General features: G+C 41.6%; 1 protein-coding gene across 8 annotated transcripts in view; it reads left to right on the top strand.

Annotated features, from left to right (window-relative positions):
* The window catches only part of KCNT2 (potassium sodium-activated channel subfamily T member 2), a 232,982-nt gene that overhangs the window by 164,531 nt on the left and 41,296 nt on the right, over positions 1 to 27,155 (top strand). For all 8 annotated transcript variants that reach the window (XM_083445287.1, XM_083445284.1, XM_083445285.1 and 5 more), the window contains 5 exons: positions 11,348 to 11,456; positions 17,624 to 17,773; positions 22,148 to 22,377; positions 24,892 to 25,108; positions 26,704 to 26,809. In XM_083445287.1, the coding sequence (XP_083301413.1) occupies positions 11,348 to 11,456; positions 17,624 to 17,773; positions 22,148 to 22,377; positions 24,892 to 25,108; positions 26,704 to 26,809 (812 nt within the window). The remainder of the gene's footprint in view (positions 1 to 11,347; positions 11,457 to 17,623; positions 17,774 to 22,147; positions 22,378 to 24,891; positions 25,109 to 26,703; positions 26,810 to 27,155) is intronic.

Below are 27,155 nucleotides of genomic sequence, written 5' to 3'. Positions count from 1 at the left end.
AATCTCAATCTGCAGTTTACACAAAATACACATTGTGAATACTCAAATGAATAAGCAGCTTCTAGAAAAATCTTCATACACATTTCTTTTTCTCACATGCAAATTAACATTGCTTATTTAGGCAGATTTGAACAAACCACTTTCAGTATTCAAACACACGCTTGCTCCTTCAATCCTGATCCTTTAAACATATTACACATAAACCACTTTAGGTCAGGTAAGGAAATAAATAAAGCGTTTTGTGCTATTACTCTCAGCACACTTTCTGCCTGGTTTAGAAACCACACCAGAGTTGCTCGTGACCGCAGTCTTAGCGAACTCTTCAGAAAACCTTTTTGGTGGTACACCCTTGGTTGTTCTCTCGGATCTGCGCAAAACTCTCTCATCCTCTTGTTCTGGTGCTTCCTCCTCTTTGGGAGAATGGGGAGCTAAAGTATATGAAGCTGCTAAGTCTGCATCTGCGTCAGACTCTTCTGAGGCTTTTGGGCTCTGATAATCTGTGCCACCATCCGGAACTACATTGGCATCAGGATTATCAATCACATCAGAACTTGCCTCTCTCTTAACTCTCTTTGCCCCTTTTGCACCATCATCACAAATGGGATGGCACTGAAAAACGCCAACTCTGTCCCATTGTGGATTGTCCTCAATACTCCTGGTCAGCCTGATGGTTTTCGTGTCTGTGATCAGGACACGATAAGACCCTTTCTCATATCCTAGGAAAACACCATGTTCTCCACGCTTGCTCAGTTTGTCACCCTGCGAGGTGTGCACCCAAACCTCTGATCCAAAAATTTTAAAATGCTTTACACATGGCTTCCTTCCGTGAAGCATCTCATATGGGGTGCAATTTACTGCAGACTGGTACCTCCTGTTGTACACGTGACAGAAAAACGAAAGAGCTTCGGCCCAATAGGGATTGGGCAGCCCCGAATCGTGTAACAGTGTTCTAATTCCTTGCTGCAGGGTCTGGTTTACTCTCTCACATAAACCATTCTGCCAGGGTGATCTGGGCGTGGCCGTCCTATGCTCAATGCCCTGTTCAGAAAGAAAACTCTCAAACTCCTCTGAACAAAACTCACCTCCCCTGTCACTGAAAAGACAACGTACGTTCTCATTATGTACATTTCTGAGCCATTTACAAAATTGGCGAAACTTGGTAAAGGCTTCAGACTTTTTCTGCAGCATATAGACCCATACATATCTTGAATAGGAGTCTATCAAAACCATGAAAAACCTTGAATTGCCTCTAGAGAGCGCTAGAGGCCCCACTAAGTCTGCATGAATGACTTCGTATGGTTTCTTGGCCTCTCTCCCAGACTCTGTACCTTTGGGAGCTTGCCTTGCCTTACTCTCAGCACAAGAAACACATTTCATGTGGTAGGGACATTCTTTTAACTTCATGCCCTGAACCATATCAGGCATTTTTGCCACAGCCTGGAAATTCAAATGAGCATAAACACGGTGGTAAAAATGAATACATTGGTCATGCAACTTGTCATTCTTATCAACAGATAAATTGCAACACTCTTTCTCAGTTGCTTCTGCAGTACCTGTACCTGAAACAAAAGGCAATTGGTACAAACCATTAACACATTTTGCATACAGAATGAGCTTGCCATCTCGACGAATTTCACAGCGAGATTTAGCAAACACCACCTTAAACCCTTGACGATCAAGCTGGGAAACACTCAACAAATTGTCCTCAATATCAGGCGCATACAGGACATTCTTAATTGTTGCATTCAGGCTCTTTAAGAACACAGTTCCCTTAGCCACACTCGTGAGAACAGTCCCATCTGCTTGATTAATTTCTTTCTCTTGCTTCTCAAGCTGAACAAAGAGATCCTTATCTTTGGCTACGTGGTTGGTACAGCCAGAGTCGACCACGAAGAAACTCCGCCCACGTTGATTGCAGCAGCGAGAGATCAAAGCCTTTGAAGTAGCAGGTGCTTGGGGATTTCGTCCTCCTCCCCCTCTGCCTCTGAAGTTTCCCTTCTTCTTTGAAGTTTTCTTGCTGCACTGAAAACTCAAATGGCCTTGTGCTCCACACGAAAAGCACCGCTTCAACTTTAGTGCTTTAACAGCAGCAGTTTCACTTTCACTTTCCCCTGCTGGAGACTTAGGCACATTTTCAAGCACATTTTTAACAGCACCATTTCCCCGGCTTTCATGTCTGCAGCATGCCACTCAGGCCATTCATCATCATCCTTATCGGGAGGGTCATCTTCTATAGTGTGAAATAGCTTTTCCCTCTGTAAAAGCGCTTTCATCTTCACTTGCCATACTGCATAGTTTGCAGGCGTCAGGAGAGGAAAAGACAGAGCCATCTGGCCAGAATGTGCACAGGCCATGTCTGCTATTACTTAGAGCAAGACACTTCCCTCGTGCAACACAGATAAAGCCTTGACTCCTTCAGCCACTCTCTCTCCCACTCAGAGCGCAATTAACAGGCAAACAGGGATGCTATCTTCTTTCTTTGGCAGTCAGCAACATACCTCCATAAATCAAGCAGCAGCAACAGCAACAGCGGCAGCTTGAACACTCTGCTCCAAAACAGCTCTGCTTCTGGGCACCACAAATCAGTCCAGCATGCAGCCTCCGTTCCGCCGTCCGGCAATCAGCAACAGAAACCTCTGGCAACTGGGACGACTGGGATGACTGGTACAACTGGAACGACGCCTGGTCAGACGACTGGAACAACGACTGGGCCCATAACCGATGTCAGCATCGCCCTTGAGCCAGTGTTACCAACTGGACTCAACCACCTCAGCCCCGACTGGGCTAGGCGTGCTGGATGGCACTTCCAGAGACCACCTTCCTCTGTAGAACAGGTCCAAGTGCCGTGGACTCACAACTCAGAGCTGTGAGCACCGCAAACCACTTCACCAAGTAAACAGTCGTTGTGCAGCAGATTACAGCAGAGCATAAATACTCAGACGACAGTGCTGAAGAATATCTTCTTTTATTCTCTAACAGCTACTGTAATATACACTATATACAAATGGAGATTCTCAGTCTTTTTCTACACACTGACTTGCTGACTCACTCACTCGCTGGCTGACTCTCTCTCTCTGAGTCTCTCTCTCACACTGAGTGTCTCTCTCACACTGAGTGGAACATGCAGATATAAGAACACGCCTCCTCCTCTCCTCAGAGTCAGGAGACTGATGAGGTGATTCTTGAGTATGGGAGGGGTGAAATCTCCTCATGCATATCTATGGTATGACAAGGTTAAAGTGCACAAAATGTTTAAAATCCACATTGTCAGAAATGCACTGTTTAAAGTTTGGATGAGGTATAAAGATTTGCTTGAAAATAAGACTCCAAGGTGGTTGTCCCCAATGGAAGCAAAAGCACTAAAAAAACTCAATATGGAGGCCAATTGGCCAAAATATTGGGAGATTTTAGAGCAAGATGGTGATAAAGTGAAATTACAGAGTTATGATAAATTAAAAAGCAAGGTTCGAGATTGGCTCCATTATCATCAAATAATGGAGGCTTTCAAAATGGATAGAAAAATTGGCTTCCAGGTGGAAAAATCAAAATTGGAAACAGAACTGTTAGAACCTAAAACTAAGACTCTGTCAAGAATGTATAACTTGCTGTTGAAATGGAATACACAAGATGAGGAAGTGAAATCAGTGATGGTTAAGTGGGCCCAAGATTTGGGTCATAACATAATGTTTGCTGACTGGGAAAGGTTATGGACCACTGGTATGAAATTTACAGCATCTAATGCCTTAAGAGAGAATATTATGAAAATGATATACAGGTGGTACATGACACCAGTCAAGCTTGCAAAAATCTATCACTTACCTGACAATAAATGTTGGAAATGTCAAGAGGCTGAAGGTACATTCTTTCACCTTTGGTGGACGTGCCCAAGGATAAAGACATTCTGGGAGATGATTTATAATGAACTGAAAAAAGTTTTTAAATACACATTCTTGAAGAAACCAGAGGCCTTTCTCCTGGGTATGGTTAGCCAACAGGTGCACAAGAAGGATAGGACATTTTTTATGTATGCTACAGCAGCAGCAAGGATACTTATCGCACAGTATTGGAAGACCCAACAGCTACCCACACTGGAAGAATGGCAGATGAAAGTCATCGACTACATGGAATTGGCAGAAATGACCGGCAGAATCAGAGACCAGGGTGAAGAGACGGTGAAGGAAGACTGGAGAAAATTTAAGGACTATTTACAGAAACATTATAAGATAATGAATGTTTGATGACATCGGATTGAGGGCGGATGGGTATTTGGGAAAAAGTGAATAGAGAAAGATTTAATATTTTGTCAGACTTAAGGAAATGCAACCATTTACTAGACTTTAAGAGTATTAGAAAATTAAAATATGATAGAGGAAAAGAATTTGCAGACAGAATATTTGATTTGGAATACAGAGAAGGAAGGTCTGGGGAAGTCGGAGAAAGAAGTCAATGTAAAGAATATAAGGAGACAAAAATTGTTTTTAATATGTTTATTCTCTTTGTTGTATCTTTGCTGTTTTGTGTTTGTGTGTTGTAGTATCTATTTTTCTGTTTTTTCTGTTTTTTCTGGTTTTTTTTTTCTCTTACCTTTAGGTGCTGTTGTGAGGTGGTTTGTTTATTGTTGTTTTAAGTTTTTGTCATAAAACTCAATAAAATCTTATTTAAAAAAAAAAATAAAAAAACCTTCCCTATACAGGGCTGCCTTCTAAAGGTTGTATAGTCATATATCTCCTTGGATTGGGGGACAGGATTCTTTCCTCCATAAATGATTTCCTTAGGGACATTCCATGATCAATTGAGAAACCAAGATGGCTTCTGTAAATCCAGGACTGTCCCTGGAAAATAGGCACACTTGGAGGGTCTGTTCATGCCTTGTCTTGCTCCATTCAAACCGGGAGCTGTAAAAAAGGGAAAAGGAAAGGACCCCTGGACGGTTAAGTCCAGTCAAAGGCCACTATGGGGTTGCAGCACTCACCTCGCTTTCAGGCCGAGGGAGCCAGCGTTTGACCACAGACAGCTTTCCGGGTCATGTGGCCAGCATGACTAAACTGCTTCTGGTGCAATGGGACACTGTGATAGAAGCCAGAGCGCATGGAAACACCATTTACCTTCCCGCCATGCTAGGTTGGCAGGAGCTGGGACAGAGCAACGGGAGCTCACCCCATCACAGGGATTCGAACCGCTGACCTTATTGACAAGTTCAAGTGGCTCAGTGGTTTAGACCACAGTGCCACCCGCATCCCATATCTGCAATAGAGCATTTTGTCATGAGACGTTCAATGCTCTTCCAATTCCCTTCTATGTTACTCCTGTTTCATACCCCCCGCCCCCTGCCTTTGACTTCCCCACTGTTTAAAATTAGATTTGGGTCAAGCCCCTTTTCTTTTTTTGCTTACATTGTTCTGGAAGTTGAATGCACATTTCTGGAGTTAGAAATGTGTACTGGCACCTTTTTTATAAAAGAAAAAATCTTAAAAGTGTGGCAGATACTGTAACAACTTCATGGAGAGCAATGGCACCTTTTTTTCTATATAAAAAAAGCCCTGCTAAGGTGGCAATGGTGGCAGTGAATAATTTGCAGAGATGCCATTCATACTGGCAGCCAGTGCTATCTAGAAAAAGAGGTGCCAGAACTCACCACGAATGCCTCCTGTGTTCTCTTATAATGGCAATGGTGCCCACCTGAGAGGTGCCAGAACACAGTTCTGGCAAGTTCCGGTGGGGGGACAGGGGACTTGCTAGCAGCCATAGTATGTAAGCCAGCTCTCCCAATTATCTGAATCCAACAAAATTCATTCCTGTCTTATTTATGACCTGAGAAGTTAAATAACCTTGAAAATATATACAAGTTAAGTGTTCTTTACTCCCACTGAAGAAATGAGACTATTCCTGATTTCAGTGATCTCAGGTTTCACAAATGTTCCCCTGCCTCATGCAAGTCAATTGAGTAAATTCAAATGCTTAATTGGTTTGCTGATTGTTTGAGGCTATAGTGAAATACAGTGAAATACTTCTCTCCGAAATTAATGCATTCTACAAGCAGCACAGTATCTTGGGTCTAATCTTTTCTCTGTATAACACAAAATAAAAAGTACTTTTAAAAGTTGTTGGCATAACCAGTAATAGCTTTGATTCTCCACCCCCAGCTCCCCATTTCTTTATTTTTTACTTTCAGAACAATCTTCCATTTTTCTTATCCCTAAATTGCTTTTTAGAAGTATGACTTTTCTCCGTAGGGTTATCTCATTTTCACGTTCCCAGAAATATTGATTTCCACTAACTTAATCCACATCTCAATTTGAGAGGAAAACCTAATCTAGTCACTGTTGGGCTTCTGAGTTGGATTTCTTTTTCTCATTCGCAGACTGCAAAGTACTTTATCTCCAAACTGTGCATAGGCAACGTGAAATACAGACCTGTTTATAGTACATGCATTATTCTGTTATTGCTGGATAACTCTAGAGTTTTAGTCAGATTCTATCGAAAAGAGCAGGTATCTATACTGCACACATGTACCTGAAACTCTACTACACCTTACATATTGCATAAAACAGGGAAATAATCTTGACGCTCAAATACCCAAGGGACATTTATCAGCCGTAACCTGTCCTGTTTTAATATGATTGTTGTTGAGCTGGTTCACATGTAACACTAAGCCAAACTATGGCTTAGTATGAGTGTGCAAGCTTGAGGTATCCCAGAGACAAGACTGTGGCAACTGCATTCCGCCTCCAGTCTTCCTCCTGCTGCATGGATGTACGCCAAGTGATGGCTTGACTTAGCATGCCATTGAAACCCAGGCTCATGCTTTGTCCCTCTCCAAACAAACAACAAATTGTAAATCCTAGAGCAAACCTTGGTTACAGCTTCAAGGACGTGGGTGGAACTGTGGTTTAAACCACTGAAGCTCTTGGGCTTGCCGATCAGAAGGTCAGCGGTTCGAATCTGTGTGACAGGGAGAACTCCTGTTGCTGTGTCCCAGCTCCTGCCAACCTAGCAGTTCGAAAGCACGCCAGTGCAAATAGATAAATAGGTACTGCTGCGGCAGGAAGGTAAATGGCATTTCTGTGCACTCTGGTTTCCATCACGGTGTCCCATTGCACCAGAAGCGGTTTAGTCATGCTAGCCACATGACCTGGAAAGCTGTCTGTGGACAAATGCCGGCTCCCTCGGCCTGAAAGCAAGATGAGCACCACAACCCCATAGTCGCCTTTGACTGGACTTAACTGTCCAGGGGTCCTTTACCATTTACCTTTACCTGCTCTGTTGCAGATGTGGGTAAGACACTGTTGCACTACAACTCCCTAACAAGCATGGCCAAGGATGTTGGGAGTTGTAGTTCAGCAACATCTAGATGGCCAAAGTTCCCCCACATCTGCTCAGTTGTCAGCACCAGATTTAGGGCAATGTTGGCAGTTACCCCGCACAGAACATTGAGCCTAGCAGAGCACAAAATTGAAAAGATCCATCATTGAGAATATTCATTTGGGGGCACCAAACTTTGGCTTCGCTCAGGGCTCTGTCCTATCAAGTATTACCAAAGTCTGCTTCTGCTGTTGTGTCCTGTGAGCATCTGTGTGGGATGTGATCATGCAATATGAGAGCACAATATTCATAATTTATTTTTCTAACCAGAAATTAATTTCTTCCTATTACCATTTAAAAATGTATTTATGTAGGAGAGACATATGCGGATGAGGCTAATCTTATGTTTTGCCTCGTTTTGTTTTTAATTATAGAAATGAATCAAGGAGCTGCATTTCAATTTCTTTTTCACGGCTGTGCGTCCACATTTTTATAGCTTTGAAATGTAATATCATAACCATGAACTTGAGTACATGGATATATACATATATAAAACAAGTCTAGAAGTAACTGAGGCTAAATGTTACTTTTTAAATGCGCATTTTTAAACAGCATCTCTTTTTAAAAAGAATTGCTTTTATTGAGATTTTGCAAAAAAAGGGTAAGCAGTAAAATATATAAACAGAAAGAAGGAATAAATAGCAAAAGCGGTATCCATATGCACCATAGTTAAATGTTACCTCAGTTCAAGACAATGGTACATAGGCTGATACTTTCACTCTGACAGAGGGTTACACAAAAATGGATCCCTCCAAAATGACAAATGTGATAGTCTTCACGCCCCTCTCTCCTCCTCTCTCAATAGCGTAGCAGATAAATGGATACTAACTTAACTTAGGCAACCCCCTCTAGCCATTATTCTGTGTTCCTGAGTAATTTCCTCATCAGACGTCACCTTTTTCTAGGAATTTCAGTGCTTCTGCTGGGCTATGCCTCCAACAAATTGAGGTGGAAAGGAGGTTGCATTTGTAAAAAATAATAAAAAAAATGAAGCTACTCTTCTGTAGGCTAGGTTCCACTAAGCAGTTCTGATATTGGGAGCCAGATCAAGGTTTCCTGCTGAGAGAAGGGGGCTTTCCCCTTTCTCCTCTCCCACATGCTCCCCAAATCAACTCTGGAGGGGTCAGGAGAACCTCCCAGAGCAGCATACGAGGGAAGCAAAGTGTTATGTACTGAAGTTCTCACCCTGGGCCAGCAGGGGGATACTGTAGATAGTTATGAAAATGAAGGATCGAAAGTGACGTTCAGTGATTGGATAGTTTTAGAAAGATGTTACAGTAACGTTGTACTGGAGCTCTATATAAACAGGCTGACTGAACCCTTCAGTTCAGTTCTGTTCTGGCCTGTGAATAAACAAGAGCTGGTTGAGGAATCGCTGTGTCGTCTGATATGTTCACCCACAACTTAACACAAAGGGTAGATTATTATGTTGGGAAAGCAAGCAGAACGCTTGTTTTAGTGCAGCGTTGAATTTCTTCCTATATTTTTGCAGGTTGTTAATAAGCAAGATTGCCACCCGAAAAAAGGAATTTCTGGTTTACGAAATGCACTGGGCAATAAAAAAATATTTGGGGCACTTTGAGAACCCTTTTTCTTAGGTTTCTTCCCCTCCATAAGCAGTTAGGGGCAGCATGCAGCATGTTACAAGCATACCTTTACATGTGCATCTTACATGTATTTTTAAAAAACGTGTTTTAAGAATTTATATACTTCCCTTCATTGTAAATTCCAGGAAGGTTTGTGAGGTTAAATTATTGCATATCATAGCAGACTACCACAAAAACAACTCACAAAGAGTAGTGAATGGAAACAGCAGGGCTGAATCTACATTGACCTATTTAATGTTATTAGAATGATATTGGATATGTCGTTCTGAAACGTCACAGGTCATACTTGTGAATTAGAGCGTTTTTTACCTTGGTTTTTTAATATAGTCAAAACACTGTTTCCCTGCTGGTGGTTTGCTGGTTGCTCTGCTGAACCCTCTGGTGTCACATTTTAATAATGCATTATGAATATTAAAAGTAGGACACCCTATGTCCATATACGTAATAAAAAACCCTTCCTTAACCCTTCCTTAACGTTAAAAACCATGAGTGTAGATCTGCCCAAGGTCTAAACACACATGTGGTTTGCAGAAGCTAAGCAGCTCTGAGTCTTCTTTTATATATATATAAAAAATTACTTTTAAGATATATACATTTCACTGATTTTACAATCATTTTGACATTTCAAAACTTGACTTCCTTCCCCCTCTTTCCGCAGTTCCTTAAATTTATTTTTAATACCTTCTGCATATCCAAATTAACTTAGCTTACTCATTTATTCATCTTCTTTAAATATATACTCTTATGTAGCTGCAGGTTATTTCAATAATCCTGTCAGTGTTTCTATCTGTTTACAGTTTATCTGTAAATATTCAATAAACCATTTCCATTCTTTTATAAAAAGTTTGTTTCTTGATTTCTTATTCTTCCGGTAAGTTTCACCATTGCTGCATATTCCATAAGTTTTTGTATCCATTCTTTTTCCACTGGAATTTCTTCCTCTTTCCATATTTGGGCAAGTAACATTCTTGCCGCTGTAGTCTCATACATGGATAAATTTCTATACAATTTAGGTGGTTCTATCCCTATAATTCTCAGCAGCTCTGAGTCTTGTCAGGACATGAATGGGTGACCATTTTGGAACCATGTGTATGCCAGTTTTGCTTCCATTATGAAATTTATGTAAGTGGGGCATAAACGTAAGTGGGGCAAATAAGTGGGGTATAAATGTAAGTGGGGCAAAGCGTGTTCTCCATAACAGAGAGCATGTGTTGCAGTAGGGGCCTGCAGCCACCCCACTGTTGTTTGGTTAAAGGCCATGAGCTGTGATTGGGCAAAAGTGTGTTACTGGGGAGTTTGTTATGTTGCAAACTGGTGGGAGGGGTCAGAGGGCTTAAATACAGGTCACGCAGCTTGGGGCTTTCTCTTGGGCTGTGCGCATCGGATCACCCGCCCACCCTCCTTGAAAAGGGGGGAGATTCATTGCTCTCTGACCTTGCTATGCCTGTCATGGGGTCGTCTGCTTTTGAGGCAGGGGCCTGGTAGGAATTTTGTCCATTTAGCTGATTGGCTGTTGCCATTTGGTTTTTTGCCTACTGCGTAGCAAATCGTCACAACTTGTAAGGTTGGCAGTTAGGCATTGGTTAAAATTGGTTGGTGGAGGGGTAAGTGCCTACCCCTCCAATGGTGGTGCTGCATAGGGAATTCCGTTAAAGGAATCCAGGGGCTTGCCATCCTTTCGTCCTAGTCCCTGGCATCGGACTTCGGCCGTGCAAGCCCCCGGGGGCATGAAGGTGAGAAATGAGGGACTGATGCCCAGCTTCTTTTCTCCCCAATATTGTTTTCCCTGACTCGCTTCCGCTGGAATCCGGAAGTCAGTTCTGTCCTTGGGGCAAGGACAGATAGTCGTAACCAATGCCTAAGCAACCACTCACGTGTGTGTATTTAAATAAAGTTGTGGCCAAATTCATGCCAAAAAAACCCTTTAACAAAAAATGATGTGTGTGGTGTGAGTTATTGGGGTGGCTTGGGGACCTCGACGTGCAAATAAAACAATGCAACAATGATTAAAAGTCTTGAGAAAATGTTTTAAAAGGTATTTGCTTGGCACTAAAAAATACATCCCAGGTGTTGGGTGGTCCTCCCAAGGGAGTGCATTCTACAGATATGGCACCACCACCACAAAGTCCCTCTCTTTATCTCCTTGCTACCCTGTTCAAAATACAAAGCAAAGATGCCATATTGGCATTGTAGAATACTTCTCCTTCTCACCCTTTTGCTTACAAGTGGAACTGTGCAAAGGCATTTTACAAAGTCTTGGCTCAAACTTGGCAGGTCCTCTAGAGAGAATGTAAAATTACTTCAGGGCCCACATCTACCCTGTGGGCGGCCAGCTAGCAATTCATGCCTTACATAAAATTCTCCCGCTTTTCTTGCAGATCACGTTGTGTGTGAAGAGGAATTCAAATATGCAATGCTAGCTTTAAACTGTATTTGCCCAGCTACATCCACACTCATCACCTTGTTAGTTCATACCTCAAGAGGGCAGTAAGTATAAAATTCCTTAAAATTATGCTCTGCTGTTGCAGGTACACACTAGAAGGGTCCGTCTGTGAAAATCACATTTTATTTTATTTTTCCTAGAAGAACTTTTTCAGGTGATCAAACATTTCCCTCTATATTTAGAACTGTGTTGCTGTGCTGTTCAATTGGCAGAACAGTCTGGGTTTCCAAATGGATTACTGGGAGAAGCTGATTTATTGATCTCATATATTTTGTATCTTTCCTCAGTTTAAGGAGTTTTTTTAGGCCTTGTTTATGACGTGGCTGTTTTAGGAATAGCTTTGCCATCTATATTCCTCCCCATCTGCTAGAGATAAAGCCTTATGTCTTTCTCCTTGCACTGTGGGAAGTTCTGCCTGTGTTGCTCCCCCAGAAAACATTTCTCTTACTTGTGGGGAGAAGTTACATTATATATATATATATATATATATATATATGCAGGTTTTGGTGTCCTCGGGTGTCTTCCCGTGTAAAAGTTGGGGTGTCTAGGCGACGTTTCGACGAGGTCTCACTCGTCATCTTCAGGCTGGTGCTTTCGGCTTCTTGTTACTGGAACAGAGCAGGATCTCAGTGTTTGAGTTCCTATAAATACTGTTGAGGAGGTGTGGTGTATAGCCTCCAATGTTCTGGGCAGAGAGGAGGTTCCCAGGCTAGTGTGCCTTTTCTTCTTTTGTTCCTTAATTACTTGAGGGATATCTTGAGTGATTTCTTGAGTGATTTCCTGAATCCCACTTAGGTGGGTCATTAGGTGTGGATTAGTTGCTAAAGCCTTCGTGTCTTGAACTCTTGAACTTTGTGAAGAGTTTTTCTGAGAAGATGGCTGTACTGCACTTGGTTGTGCTCTGGCTTGGCTTCGTGTATAGGGGCGAGCTGTGGTTTTGTGGCCTGTGCCAGCCAGATCTGTGTAGGGATTGCAGGGGGGTGCAGCATCCGGAGGTGCCACCCTGGTTTGGCTACTGGATGGTGTCTGTAATTTATCTGTGGAGAGGGTCTGGGTTTGGGTCTGGTGTGGTTGATTGGTGATGGCGTTCTGTGTGCCTCTGGATCTGGTGTCAGATTTTGTGGGGAGGGCTAATTTCCAGATGTCTGGCAAGCGGGATGTGTCGTCACGCTTGTTCATGTTGTGAGGGTGTTTCTCTATCTCGATGGCTTCCATGATTATTCTCTTGTGGTGATGTTCCATGTTAAAGAGCAATTTGGAATCTGCAAAATTAATTTCGTGTCCTGTTTCTTTCATGTGTTGGAAAAGAGAGGAAGTTTTTTCTTCTTTTTTGACGGCATTCTTGTGTTCTGCGATACGTGCATTTATTCGTCTGTTTGTTTGTCCAATGTACGTGGCTGGGCAGACTTTGCAGGGTATTTCATAGACCCCTTGGTTTTCCAACTGAATTTTATCCTTGGGGTTTCTGAGGATATTGGCTATTTTTTGGTTGGTGCAAAAGGCTGTTTTGATATTGTGTTTATGGAGGATTTTGCTAATTTTATCTGTAGTGCCCTTGATATAAGGAAGGAGGGCTATGCCATTGTTTTCTTCTGTGTCTTGGTTTTTGGGGGGTGTTTCTTTTTGGATTAGCTTCGTAACCCTGTTTTGCTGGTATCCATTGGCAATTAACACATTTGAGAGATTCTGTAACTCAGTTGTCAAGTGGTCTTCGTCAGCCAGGCGTTTGGTTCTGGAGATGAGAGTCTTGGCTACGGAGTTTATTTGTGCAGGGTGGTGGTGTGATTGTGCATGTAAGTAGCGGTTGGTGTGTGTTTTTTTCCGGTAGATAGTGTGTCCTAGGGAGCCATCAGGTTTTTTGTAGATTAGGACGTCAAGGAAGGGAAGTTGGTTGTTGGCTTCTATTTCCATAGTGAATTGTATTTTGGGGTGTAGGCTGTTGAGATGTGTGAGGAAGCTATCCAGTTTTTCCTTCCCGTGTGGCCAAATTACAAAGGTGTCGTCAACATATCTGAGCCAAAGTTTGGGTTTGTGTTCTGACTTGTCTAAAGCATTGGTTTCAAAGTGTTCCATGTACAGGTTAGCGATGACCGGTGAGAGGGGTGATCCCATAGGTGCTCCTTCTATCTGTTTGTATCTTTGTCCATTGTGGATGAAGTACGTGTTGGTTAGGCAGTGGTTGGTCAGGTCCAAGATGTATTCGGGGGGATTGTATTTGTTTTGAATGGCTGTCAAGGCTTCATTAATGGGCACTTGTGTGAAGAGAGATACAACATCGAAGCTCACAAGTAGGTCATTGGGTTGTAGGTTTTGCTTCTTTATTGTTTCTATGAACTGGAAGGAGTTTGGAACGTGTGAAGAGATGGATTCTTCACACGTTCCAAACTCCTTCCAGTTCATAGAAACAATAAAGAAGCAAAACCTACAACCCAATGACCTACTTGTGAGCTTCGATGTTGTATCTCTCTTCACACAAGTGCCCATTAATGAAGCCTTGACAGCCATTCAAAACAAATACAATCCCCCCGAATACATCTTGGACCTGACCAACCACTGCCTAACCAACACGTACTTCATCCACAATGGACAAAGATACAAACAGATAGAAGGAGCACCTATGGGATCACCCCTCTCACCGGTCATCGCTAACCTGTACATGGAACACTTTGAAACCAATGCTTTAGACAAGTCAGAACACAAACCCAAACTTTGGCTCAGATATGTTGACGACACCTTTGTAATTTGGCCACACGGGAAGGAAAAACTGGATAGCTTCCTCACACATCTCAACAGCCTACACCCCAAAATACAATTCACTATGGAAATAGAAGCCAACAACCAACTTCCCTTCCTTGACGTCCTAATCTACAAAAAACCTGATGGCTCCCTAGGACACACTATCTACCGGAAAAAAACACACACCAACCGCTACTTACATGCACAATCACACCACCACCCTGCACAAATAAACTCCGTAGCCAAGACTCTCATCTCCAGAACCAAACGCCTGGCTGACGAAGACCACTTGACAACTGAGTTACAGAATCTCTCAAATGTGTTAATTGCCAATGGATACCAGCAAAACAGGGTTACGAAGCTAATCCAAAAAGAAACACCCCCCAAAAACCAAGACACAGAAGAAAACAATGGCATAGCCCTCCTTCCTTATATCAAGGGCACTACAGATAAAATTAGCAAAATCCTCCATAAACACAATATCAAAACAGCCTTTTGCACCAACCAAAAAATAGCCAATATCCTCAGAAACCCCAAGGATAAAATTCAGTTGGAAAACCAAGGGGTCTATGAAATACCCTGCAAAGTCTGCCCAGCCACGTACATTGGACAAACAAACAGACGAATAAATGCACGTATCGCAGAACACAAGAATGCCGTCAAAAAAGAAGAAAAAACTTCCTCTCTTTTCCAACACATGAAAGAAACAGGACACGAAATTAATTTTGCAGATTCCAAATTGCTCTTTAACATGGAACATCACCACAAGAGAATAATCATGGAAGCCATCGAGATAGAGAAACACCCTCACAACATGAACAAGCGTGACGACACATCCCGCTTGCCAGACATCTGGAAATTAGCCCTCCCCACAAAATCTGACACCAGATCCAGAGGCACACAGAACGCCATCACCAATCAACCACACCAGACCCAAACCCAGACCCTCTCCACAGATAAATTACAGACACCATCCAGTAGCCAAACCAGGGTGGCACCTCCGGATGCTGCACCCCCCTGCAATCCCTACACAGATCTGGCTGGCACAGGCCACAAAACCACAGCTCGCCCCTATACACGAAGCCAAGCCAGAGCACAACCAAGTGCAGTACAGCCATCTTCTCAGAAAAACTCTTCACAAAGTTCAAGAGTTCAAGACACGAAGGCTTTAGCAACTAATCCACACCTAATGACCCACCTAAGTGGGATTCAGGAAATCACTCAAGAAATCACTCAAGATATCCCTCAAGTAATTAAGGAACAAAAGAAGAAAAGGCACACTAGCCTGGGAACCTCCTCTCTGCCCAGAACATTGGAGGCTATACACCACACCTCCTCAACAGTATTTATAGGAACTCAAACACTGAGATCCTGCTCTGTTCCAGTAACAAGAAGCCGAAAGCACCAGCCTGAAGATGACGAGTGAGACCTCGTCGAAACGTCGCCTAGACACCCCAACTTTTACACGGGAAGACACCCGAGGACACCAAAACCTGCATTCCTGTACCCGTGAAAATCTACGAAAGCAAATATATATATATATATATATATATATATTCTTTTTAAAGAAATGCTAATAATCAAGGGACATCTACACATGTATTGCAGAGCTGAGAGACTGGAAGCAAGTTTTCAGTCCCATACCCTCCAACATTTCTCTGATAAAAATAGGGACATCATATTCCATAACCAATAAAATAAAAATAGCAAAAGATATGAAAGCAAAGACACCTTTTTAGTAGAGTAGTATGCCTTTATTATGTTAGCAGTAGCAGCTGAGAGGGTGGGACCCTCTCACATTGTAGACTTTTTTGGCTGGTACCAAAATGGTTACCACATGACTCGAAGTATGGTGGCGTGGGATGTTTTCACTCAGAGAATAGAACAAATAATCTTGTAAATTTATTTCTGGCTACTTGACCGTATTAAGGTGCTGGTTCGGGTGCTTAAGTTGAATGCTGGGTCTGCTTAAGAAAATTAAAAAGTCAAGATATTCAAGAATATCTTGAATTGGCCAAACTTACAGGTTTAATAAGAAATTATTCTAAGGAGAGAGTGGGAAGTCTTTATGAATTATATGAAGAGAACTGATTCTCAGATTCATACTTGTTTAGTTTAGTATAAAAATCTCACAGGTAATTAGAATATTTCTCCAAAACTTTAATGCTTACAGACAATCAGTGATATGAGGAATAAAGATCCACATGGAGTTAGTTGGAAGTCAATTTTCCTCTTCTTCTTTTTTCTTTTTCAGTATTATTTTTCATTCTTCTTTTTCCTTTTTTAGGAGAATGTAATGCTTTATGTTTTTTTATTGTAGCTTATGCTATTATCCTTGTCATTTCGCTTTTGTATTTTCTTCTGTTTTTGTATTATTCGTTCGTTTTATTCAATGCTTGTTTGTAGGCTGAATAAGTATAAATAAATAAATAAAATTAAAAAGTTGCAAGGTGGGAGTGGGGAGCGCTCTGAATAAAACACTGCCATTTGCTCACAGGGGAGTGTTTAGCCTTTTGTGTGGCAGCCGAGCATCGCTCAAGGTGGGCCAAACGCCACAACATACTGAGGCAGTCAAATGTCAGGATATTAATGGTTCCCATTTCATTGGCACCTGCTAAGAGACACCGAGGGGAGGAAACAGCTTTGCTTGCTAGACAAGAACACTGAAGGGAAAGGGGGAAGAGAAACATAGCTTCATTAGCATTAATGTGCTCAGCCAAGTGTGTGTGGAGTTCTGAGCCCATGATCATTTGGCAGTTTTCTTTAGCAAATAGGAATTAATTAGCATAAGATTGGGGGGGGGTAGTTTTGCTGTTTTTAAATGTTCTTACTATGAATTCCTTATCACAGATGGTTTTTCTATTTTACATAGCGTGTCCTTCCCATTGCAGACTTCCACAGTAGGATATTCGTATTGAAGTGGAAAATGTTACACTGTAATGTAAAAAGAAAAAAAAGGGGGGGGGGTTAAGCCTTTATTTCACGTATTTGTATACTGCTTTTCAAGCCAACCTCACAAAACGGTTTACCTAAAATTATTAAAATGAAAAACACCAGCTAAAATGACAGAATGATGTGGTAGAGACCATGCAAAGGCATGTGTGCAGATTTTAGAAAGCTAAATCTCTCTTTCCCTCAAGATAAGATGGTGGCTAAGTAGCTCTGAGGCAACTGCTGAGGGAGGGAGAGACAGCCTGAAGAAGATGGCGGGCAACTCTCTGAGCTGTTGTTTTTCTTTCACTCCTCCCCACGGGGAAAGTTGGAGAGGCTATAAAATGGCTTGTGACAGAGTGGAAATCCAACCTCAGTAAATTCCATGCATGGCTTTTTATCCTAGACGTTCTTCTTGGCACTCTTGAAGGTTGTTGTCATCGGCATGTGATCAATGGTGGAGAAGAGGCTCCATTCATGTCATGAATCCGCCATCCATCTGCATGGTGAAACTGTTTAATATTGTTTTCTATATGTGTTTCAGGGAAGGCCAACAATCCCCAGAACAGTGGCAGAAAATGTACGGCAGATGCTCTGGTAATGAAGTGTATCACATTATCCTGGAGGAGAGTGTATTTTTTGCTGAATATGAGGGAAAGAGTTTCACATATGCATCTTTCCATGCACACAAAAAGTATGTTTCATTTCTAACGGTGGCATTTAACCTGACTTCCTTTCAGAAACTCTTTCTTTGGTTGACTGGAATGCACAGGGCTGTTTGGCCTCTTAGTAAGAAGCCTGCACCTCAGTTGACAGGGTTTTATGTGAATGTATGCTACAGAGACAGCCTTGGTTGGGTACATTGGAATTTAAAATTGTACCATTTCCGTAGCTCAGAAGCTACTATACCTTTCTCACTGCATTCTGAAAGTAGACTACCGAGTGTAGACTCTCATCTGGAAGCTTCTTCCCAGTTCCTATATGTTTGGGTGCTGATACTGATTGTTTGGGGCCAAACCAGATAAGAAAAGAGCTTCATAAATTCAATTTTCACTGGGAAAATAGTGCTCTCCCTGGACGCCATGGACCTGATCTCAGTTGATATCGTTGATATCAAAGCGACAACAGATCCAATTGTTCGGTCCTCATCGGAAAATGTATGGCTAATCTTAATTATTGAAAAACCATCTGATGCCTAGTGAGATCTGCTGTTTGTCTATGCACTGAGAGGTCTTCCTTTACCACAGGCATAGGCAAACTCTGGCCCTCCAGATGTTTGGGACTACAATTCCCATCATCCTTGACCACTGATCCTGTTAGCTAGGATTGATGGGAATTGTAGTCCCAAACATCTGGATGGCTGGAATTTGCCTATGCCCGCTTTACCACTTCCCCAGGGCTGGATGAAGCAAAATAAACACGTGCTTGAGGCATCAAGGGAAGGTTAGCAATAGAGAAATTTTCCATTGACAGATTTTTAACATGAATGGTCACAAATTGCTCAGCTGAGCATTCATTTTCTCAGCTGAAGAATATTAAAAATCCCAACAGAACGACTAGGCAACAAGACAGGCTGAGTGTCTCATCTCTACTAAGTACAGAAGCAGATGTGTCACGTAAGATTAGTTTACAGGATCTGATTGAAGACTTTGTTTTCCATCTCACTGTATGTTTCGTTTCATTTCAAAAAACATTTTTTTTACGGTTTATTATTGTTTATATTTTTAATTAGATACTGTATATATGGAGGCACCAAAATATTTTAAGTGCTCAGGGCCTCTCTAAAGGTCTTAATTCAGCACTCCTCCCTTCCCAAATCCCATGGCCATAGCCACATCATGTTCCCCAACTTTTTTTTCTTTCCTGTTCAAGCCCTGCTCCCAACTAGTGTTTGCTACTCACATAAATGGGGAGGGTGCTCTATGTCATCTCAAGCAAAAAAAGTGTCGAAACAGAAAGATGTAAAAGATTTTAGTGTGCCACATTTGGTGGTAGTGTCCCCCAAAGTGGTTCAAGCCACCATGTTCTCTTTTTAGAGAATAGAATTGAGCGTTCTTTCTCGGTGAGTTACACTTAGAAAGACATTCTTGCATCTCACACAAGTTCTTGTTTCAAGAATAGCTTCCTTGGAGTTCTGGTCATGTTCAGAAAAGTGTGGCGCATTCCCATTACAGTTTGGCAAAAACGGTATAGACAACTGGTCTGCCAAGTGGTAAATGGGTATTTGTGGGGAAACACAATTCCCCTGGGTCTTTTTGTCTGGCCATTGGGATTTTCCCCAGGACAAACTCCTCACCAGCCCACAATGACACCCTCCTTGAGGGTTTATGCCTGTGTGGAATGTGTCCTTTAACTTTCACAATGTCTCTGGGTTTCCTGGATGGAAGATAGAGAGGTATGTTTGAGAGAGAGTGTATGTGAGTGTGTAGAAACAAGCCTTCTGTAGAAAGCTGAATTTAATATTTTTTTGTCCACTATTTTCTCTGGCTCCTCTGGCATGTGACCCCAGGAAGGTTTCCCAGATGAGCAGACAGACCTTGATCTGAAAAATATTTTTCACCTGTGCTACACAGCATAGAGCGTATGAATTTAGATGGATTTGCTTTAGGACAAACCATTTCTGTCTTACTGTATAAAGCTCAGAAACACACACACAAATGCAGGCAATGTTCTAAATCATCAGAGGCAAAGCTATTTTCTCTTTACCTATTTTCAATTGTTTATAAATAGGTTTTAAGAACACTTTGTAGGGAGAAGAGCACCTGAAAATAGGTCTCTGCTCAGCAATAATAGCACAATTTTAATATGGTGCATAATATGAGCCGTCTTTCATTTTATGAACAGGGGGTGGGATTAAGAGTCTGATCAGAGAAATTAGCTGGTGCAACATGAAATAGGCTTAAAACATTTTTCTGTTATATCCCTTGAGATGTCATTATAATGCAGGAGCTGCATTTGATCACAAACATAATTTGAGGGGAACTAATTCTGTGCAAGGCAGAGCTTGAAAATATGCTGACTGTATGGCAATTTGTGTGATTTCGTCAGTATATGAAAGGGATGAGTATGAGGCTGTGATAACAATGGTATCATAAGATGATACCTCTCGGGGCATCCTATATTTATCCCAGTCCAAGATGCTAGTTTTGACTTCTCAAGTCCTATATGCCCTGAATAATACGTACTTGAGGATGTGTCCAGAACACTGTTCTTTCTCACGTTCAAGTTTGTTTCTTATTGTCCCATTTTTTAAAAAACAGAAAAACTTTGTGTGTTACCTCTACATCTTCTCTTTCTGGAGCTAAGAGTTCTGGTTAAGGGTTAATGCTTTATTTGCATAATTGCACCTGTACATCCTTCCACAAATATGAAAGAGTTCTGGTTAAGGGTTAATGCTTTATTTGCATAATTGCACCTGTGTATCCTTACAAAAATATGAAACCCTTTCACCCCACAAAAAGTGGATTTAGAGCCCTTGAGATAGGTCTTAATTAATGTATACGGGATCAATAACTGGTTTAAAGAAAATGGAAAATGGAACAAATTCACAATTTAACAGAAAGAAAATTAGGACTCACCCACACTGGAGTTTAATGTGGATTTGAAACTGCTTGTGTCTCTGTGGGGTTTTCTGAGGGGGGGCAGTGTCCACAAATTGTCCTTATTCAAGCAGCAGCCCCCACTCTCCCTACTAAATTCAGGTTTTGCTGGGCTGTGGTTAATCAATAAAGGAAGACACTCCAATATAAAATCACATGTTAACTAACTGTGAGCACACTGAAGCACACTGTGTTTTGTTTTTACAAATGTTGTGACAATTCATTGGCTGCCATCTATCACCACACACCCTACATCTAATCTGTTTCAATCAGCCCAAAGGAAATTATGCAGCCTACCCTTTTCCACCAGTTGAAGGCAGGCTCACAGTATTTTATATTTAATTTAAAACAGGTATTTGTGCAGAACTGCTTTTGCACAAAATACCTGTAGTACCAATAAAAACGGTCCTTTTAGTTACAGGAGACAGGAAAAGATAGGAGGAGGAAAGAAAGCAGCAGTCTTTCACGTGAGCAACTTAAAATTCTTGCTGAGCTTTGAAGCAACACACACACACAAACTTTTTTTCTGCTCTTTTGTGCAAATGTGGTACACAGGGAAACTCGTATTTCAAAAATAGACAAAAAATAAAAGAGGGAAGTACACAAGTAAATGAATACCTGCTTACATGCCCATAGAGGGCCTCAGATTTTGGGATCTTATTGTGGACAGAAAAGTAATAACCAAGGGGAAGAGACAGCGGTACACAGTGGGAATACACCTCAAACACCCCCCCCCTTCTAAAATCTAGACAGATTTTAGAAGCATAAAATTGAAATGCCCATGTGTGGATGAAGGCTCACAAACTTCCACATGGAAACAGCAACACAAGTAGACATTAGCACCCTCGTTTGGATGCAGCCTAAGTCGAAAAACAACGAAAAAGAGATGGAACAATTATGAGGACAATGGCCACCATGAGAACTTTGGCCGGACAAGTTACAAAAGCGGTTGAGTTCCTTTAAAAACAAAATAGACATTTTAAGTTCCATTTCCATTGCTTTTCTTTTTTGTGCAAGCCCCGTGTGACACATTCTGGTTCGCAAGTTAGACTGCACCCTCTCAATGATAGCGGCAGTTTTACTATGTTGGAATTAAAGCAGTTTACACAATCAAATATTATAGTATAGAGAACAAAGAGATCCTAGTCGAGGGTGGGGTATTTACAGGACCAGTAAGATTCATTAGATCATGAAGGAGTGGACTATTAGCTGCAAGAGAATGCTTCTTTCAACTCTAATTTCTTTGTGAGCAGCAGAGTCTGAGAACATGGAGTGGGGGGACAACCTCTGATATTGGAAACTTGGGGGGGGGGGGCAGTAATGTATTTTCATTTTGTCCAGCTTGAGCTGTCCACATAATGTGGGGATACAAAAATAAATTTATTTTTGGGTCTATGTTTATATACATCCTGCGCTTGGTTCCATTTTTTTCCTAACCACTTTTTTATATATACAAATTTTAAATTAAGGTTTGGTGTCTGTCTAATTGGTGTCAGGAGGGAAGACAACAAAAATATTTTGCTCAACCCAGGGCCTCGCTATATCATGAGCTCTTCAGATATATGCTTTTATATCAACATCACAAAAGAAGAAAATTCAGCTTTTAAGAAGCAAGAGCAGCATCGGAGAAATCACATGTCAAGGTCGTTTTATCACGGTCCTTCTCGGTTGCCAGTGCACAGCATAATTGCTAGTATGGGTAAGCAAAAGTAAAGTGATGCTGTTTTTGTTAAAATATATAAAAAAGAAGCAACGAAATAAAATCTGCTATATGTCTTGGGAATCAGTTTGTTTGCTATGTATTTGGGCATCTCTTAAGATATTATAAACAAACTTTGTATGATGGTTTCGAAGATCAAGGACCAGGTTTGGACACAATCAGACATTAATTTGAATCAAGGTGGCAGATCAAAGCTTTCAAATCTGTCCTTTTAAAAAATGAATTGCTGAGCAGTTTTGGGTATGGGACTGCCAGTGATGTATGAAATACAAAACTATGGGCAGTATTCAACAAAATATTTATGCTAGCATACTGATGAATTATTATTATTATTATTATTATTATTATTATTATTATTATTTTGTATACTGCCCTATACCTGCAGGTCTCAGGTCAGTTCACAAGATAAAATCACAGTATGAAAACAAAAAAGACATTTGAAAAATGACACTGATTCAATGGGATTTCTCCCCCCTCTCCACATTCTTAGCATTGCATTTATTTGTTTATTTTTATTGGGTTCTATGAACAAGAATAATGTTATACAAACAAGTATACCGAGTTTTCTCATGTCATTTGTATATCACAAAAAAATAGCATTACATTGATGGTACATTCTCTACATCCCCATAAAATGTTAATTGGAGACAGCATTTTGACATAACCTCAAATAAATTGGATGAGTCAAATCAAAGTTCCTGCACATCACTTTATGTAAAAGCACTCGGTGTTCTTGCCCTGTGTTGTTATTTCAAACCTTACTTAAGGTAATCTTACAATTCATCCGCTGATTGAGAGGGGAACAGCTCTATTTTTCAGAAGCTGATTTTTCAAGTAATAGCTACAGAAAGAGTGAGTGTTAGAACAGGTAAACCAAGCCTTCGGCTCAAATTGCAGCCCATTTCAAGCCTCTCCCATGCTCATTAAAGCCTTGATTGGGTTAAAATGGATGGGCTCTTCATCCCACCCACCCAGATAAGTGTTCGTTCACCCTTACAATGCAATATGGAATTAAATACAAATCTCTTTCTTTTTCTGGTCCCTCTCCTGGAATTGTAATCAATGCAATGATTATCAGTCTGCCAAAATTCAGAGGGAATAATTACCTTAGTGGGCCTTTGTTGAGTGCTTCACAGGGATTGGTGATGCTGTTGAGGAGAAAACAGCCCTCTCATATTACAGTTGGCTGAGACTATTGCGATGGGGCATCTAAAAAAAAGGGGGGTGTCCCTTATCTTCCATGGGCCAATGCATAACTAAGGGGTCAAAGAAACTGCTGCAAACAGTTCAGGTCTGTTGCTTCACAAGCCAGCTTCCACCTATGGCCCAGTGGCTCCCTGCTTGTGGAAAGCTCTCCCCAGGGATGTTTGCCTGACACCTCCATTATACACCTTTAAAAAAGGTAAAGGGACCCCTGACCATTAGGTCCAGTCGTGACCGACTCTGGGGTTGCGGCGCTCATCTCGCTTTATTGGCTGAGGGAGCTGGCGTACAGCTTCTGGGTCATGTAGCCAGCATGACTAAGCCGCTTCTGGCGAACCAGAGCAGTGCACAGAAACACTGTTTACCTTCCCGCCAGAGCGGTACCTATTTATCTACTTGCACTTTGACGTGCTTTCGAACTGCTAGGTTGGCAGGAGCTGGGACCGAGCAACAGGAGCTCACCCCGTCGCAGGGATTCGAACTGCTGACCTTCTGATCGGCAAGTCCTAGGCTCTGTTGTTTAAGCCACAGCGCCACCCAGGTCATACACCTTTAGGCGCCAGGCAAAAACCTTCCTCTTTAACCAGGCCTTTGGCTGATGGGCATCCGATGCCCTTTAGAATAAGGTTACCAGATTTTTTTCAATGAATCCGGGGACACTTTTCAACTTCAATGGATTTTGTATGGGGACTGATTTGTAAATCCGGGGACTATACCTGGGAAACAGGGATGTCTGGTAACCTTACTTTAAAAATGTGTTGGGATGGGGTTATTGGGTTGTTTTTGTTTTTGTTTTGATTGTGTATTTTGTGTTTTTATTTTGTGATTTTATCTTCTGAACCACCCTGAGACCTGTGGGTATTGGGCAATATGCAAATTTAGATGATAGATAGATAGATAGATAGATAGACAGATAGACAGATAGAGTATTGGTAGGTTAGTACACTTACGTGATGTTGTAAGATTTAGTCCAATGTTCTGCCAATTCCATTTGAAGTGAATAATAGGAAGTGATCTGAAGTGAGAGGAAGAGGGGAACTGAAGCCCTCATTCCATGTTTTTATTTTTAAAAATGTGCAGTACTTTTTAGCTACCCCTCTGCAGATTTCTAGCCTCAGAGGATTGAGGTCTCTGCTGACCTCTCCATGCCCAGGGATGCAATTCTGACATCACATCAAGTTTGGTTCTTAGTCCTCTGGTTCAAATAAAATATGTTGGTCCTCCCGCTACGCACACGCACCCCTTTTCAAATGCTAGATTGTTTTGTTTCTTTTCTGCCTTTCCTTCCAGGTACTGTGGCTATCGATTTGCAAGATACAAGTTGCAGATCTCCGAGCGTGGCTACCTTAACCCTTCCTTCAGAGGCAGGAAAAACAGGCAGGAGGCCCAGCATAGCACCCGTTTTGGAGGTTGCTGACACCTCAGCAATTCATACCTGCGACCTCTTAAGTGACCAGTCAGAAGATGAAACAACTCCCTCAGACGAAGAAGTTTCGAATGGCCTTGAGTATGTTCCGTTCACATAAATAAGTTGTGTTTTTTTAGCATGGAGCTGAAGAAAGGAAATTAGATGCCTGTGATGGAAATAATTAGAAGTAAAATGTTAATATTTTCATGTGAGGCATGCACCAGCTTTCCCCAGAATATGTACTTGGTGCTGAAGGATAGAATTCAAGAAAATGGTTAGCGATAAAAGACAAACAAAGCAGTAAAATCCTGATTTTTAATCTTGCATATGACTAATAATAACAGAAATTAAAATTAGGGGATAGGGAACTCGCAGCCCCAATGGTACAAATGCGCATTTATGCAGTGGAACTTACAACACCCACTGGAAACTGGGCCAGTTCTCTCCCGTGAGCATAATAACTGTTATCAGCAGAATCAGTTCCCTTTTGGCAAAGGCAAGTTTTTCTGAAGTAAAAGAAAAGGGAACAGAGTGCACCGAAAGGGCAACAGAAGTTAACAGCCAGGAAGTCCAATGCCAAAAGGTCAGGGTATGCAAACAGGGATGGTTGTATATGCAGAGTAAGATTTGATCAACAATCCAGTGCTGAGTTTTTCCCTTTGAAAAGCAGCTTAGGAAAAATGAGGCAGCAATGAGATCCAGGAAAGCCCTTTTTGTTTTTTGTTTTTTCTTATTTTGCAGATACGCAGTAGTTTTTTAAAAATTCCAGATTGCTACATAGGGACACTAGTGAGATTGTATAAAAACTGGAATATTCTCCATGGTAACTCTATGTCTCAGGTAAAGGAGGCTACAATGTACAATGAAGGTGGCCCTGTTTAGGGAAGTTTTTAATGTCTGACGCTGTATTGTTTTTAATATTTGGCTGGAAGCCGCCCAGAGTGACTGGGGAAACCCAGCCGGATGGGCGGGGTATAAATAATAAATTATTATTATTACATGGAAAGATATTTATAATAAATAATAATAAATTTTTATTTATACCCCGCCCTCCCCAGCCAAGGCTGGGCTCAGGGTGGCTAACACCAAATATAAATTACAATAAAACATAATAGAAAAAAACAAAACAACAACAACAAACAAACAGTTAATTAAAATACGGCTTAAAATACAGCTTAAAATGAAGCCTCATTATAGTAGTAGCCCATAAATCAAGACCATAAAGGGAGGAAACATCAGATAGTCACCCGAGCCAGCTATCCATTCTGGTCCTGCATGGGCCAGCAAAAAAGCCAAGGGGAAATTGATATACCAAATCCCATATAAGGGGTCAGAGTCTAATCTGAAAGCCAGGAGGAACAGCTCCGTCTTGCAGGCCCTGCAGAAAGATGTCAAATCCCGCAGGGCCCTAATCCCTTGTGACAGATCATTCCACCATGTCAGGGCTAGTGCTGAAAAGGCCCTGGCCCTAGTTGAAACCAATCTAACCTCTTGAGGCTTGGGACCTCCAAAGTGTTGTTATTTATGGACCTTAAAGTCCTCCGCGGGGCATACCAGGAGAGGCGGTCCCGTAGGTATGAGGGTCCTAGGCAGCGGAGTCCCCACTGTACTGGAATGTGTCCTGAGGAAGCTCATAGCTGAGTGATAATAAGTAGCTGAGAGTGATAATAAGACCACACATTTCTTTGTTTTAGGTATCTGAAAGGCTACCCACCTTACTCCCCGTACATAGGAAGTTCTCCTACCTTCTGCCATTTGCTTCATGAAAAAGTGCCGTTTTGCTGCCTAAGGTTAGATAAGGTAAAGTTATGGTTTTGTGTAAAGTGTTTCCTGTGTGTTTATTTAGTGCACATGGCTGCATTTGTATCCTAGATAACTCAACATTAATGAAGCCTGTTACACAGTTTTGTTTGCATGGTACATGGCTTGCCATGTAGAATCATGGTTGCCACGGCCCTGCACATATTAGGCTAGCGCAGTGTTTCCCAAACATGGGTCTCCAGCTGTTTTTTGGACTACAACTCCCATCATCCTTAGCTAGCAGGACCCAGTGGTCAGGGATGATGGGAGCTGTAGTCCAAAAACATCACCTTTTTATAGGTGCTCTGTGTGCATGCAACAATATTTCATGAAGTGGGCAGGTCTT

This window comes from Podarcis tiliguerta (genome assembly GCF_965153285.1).
Source record: "Podarcis tiliguerta genome assembly, chromosome: 6".
NCBI classification, from domain to species: Eukaryota; Metazoa; Chordata; class Lepidosauria; order Squamata; family Lacertidae; genus Podarcis; species Podarcis tiliguerta.
Note: the sequence above shows the minus strand (reverse complement) of the source record. Positions and strands in the feature narration are given on the sequence as shown.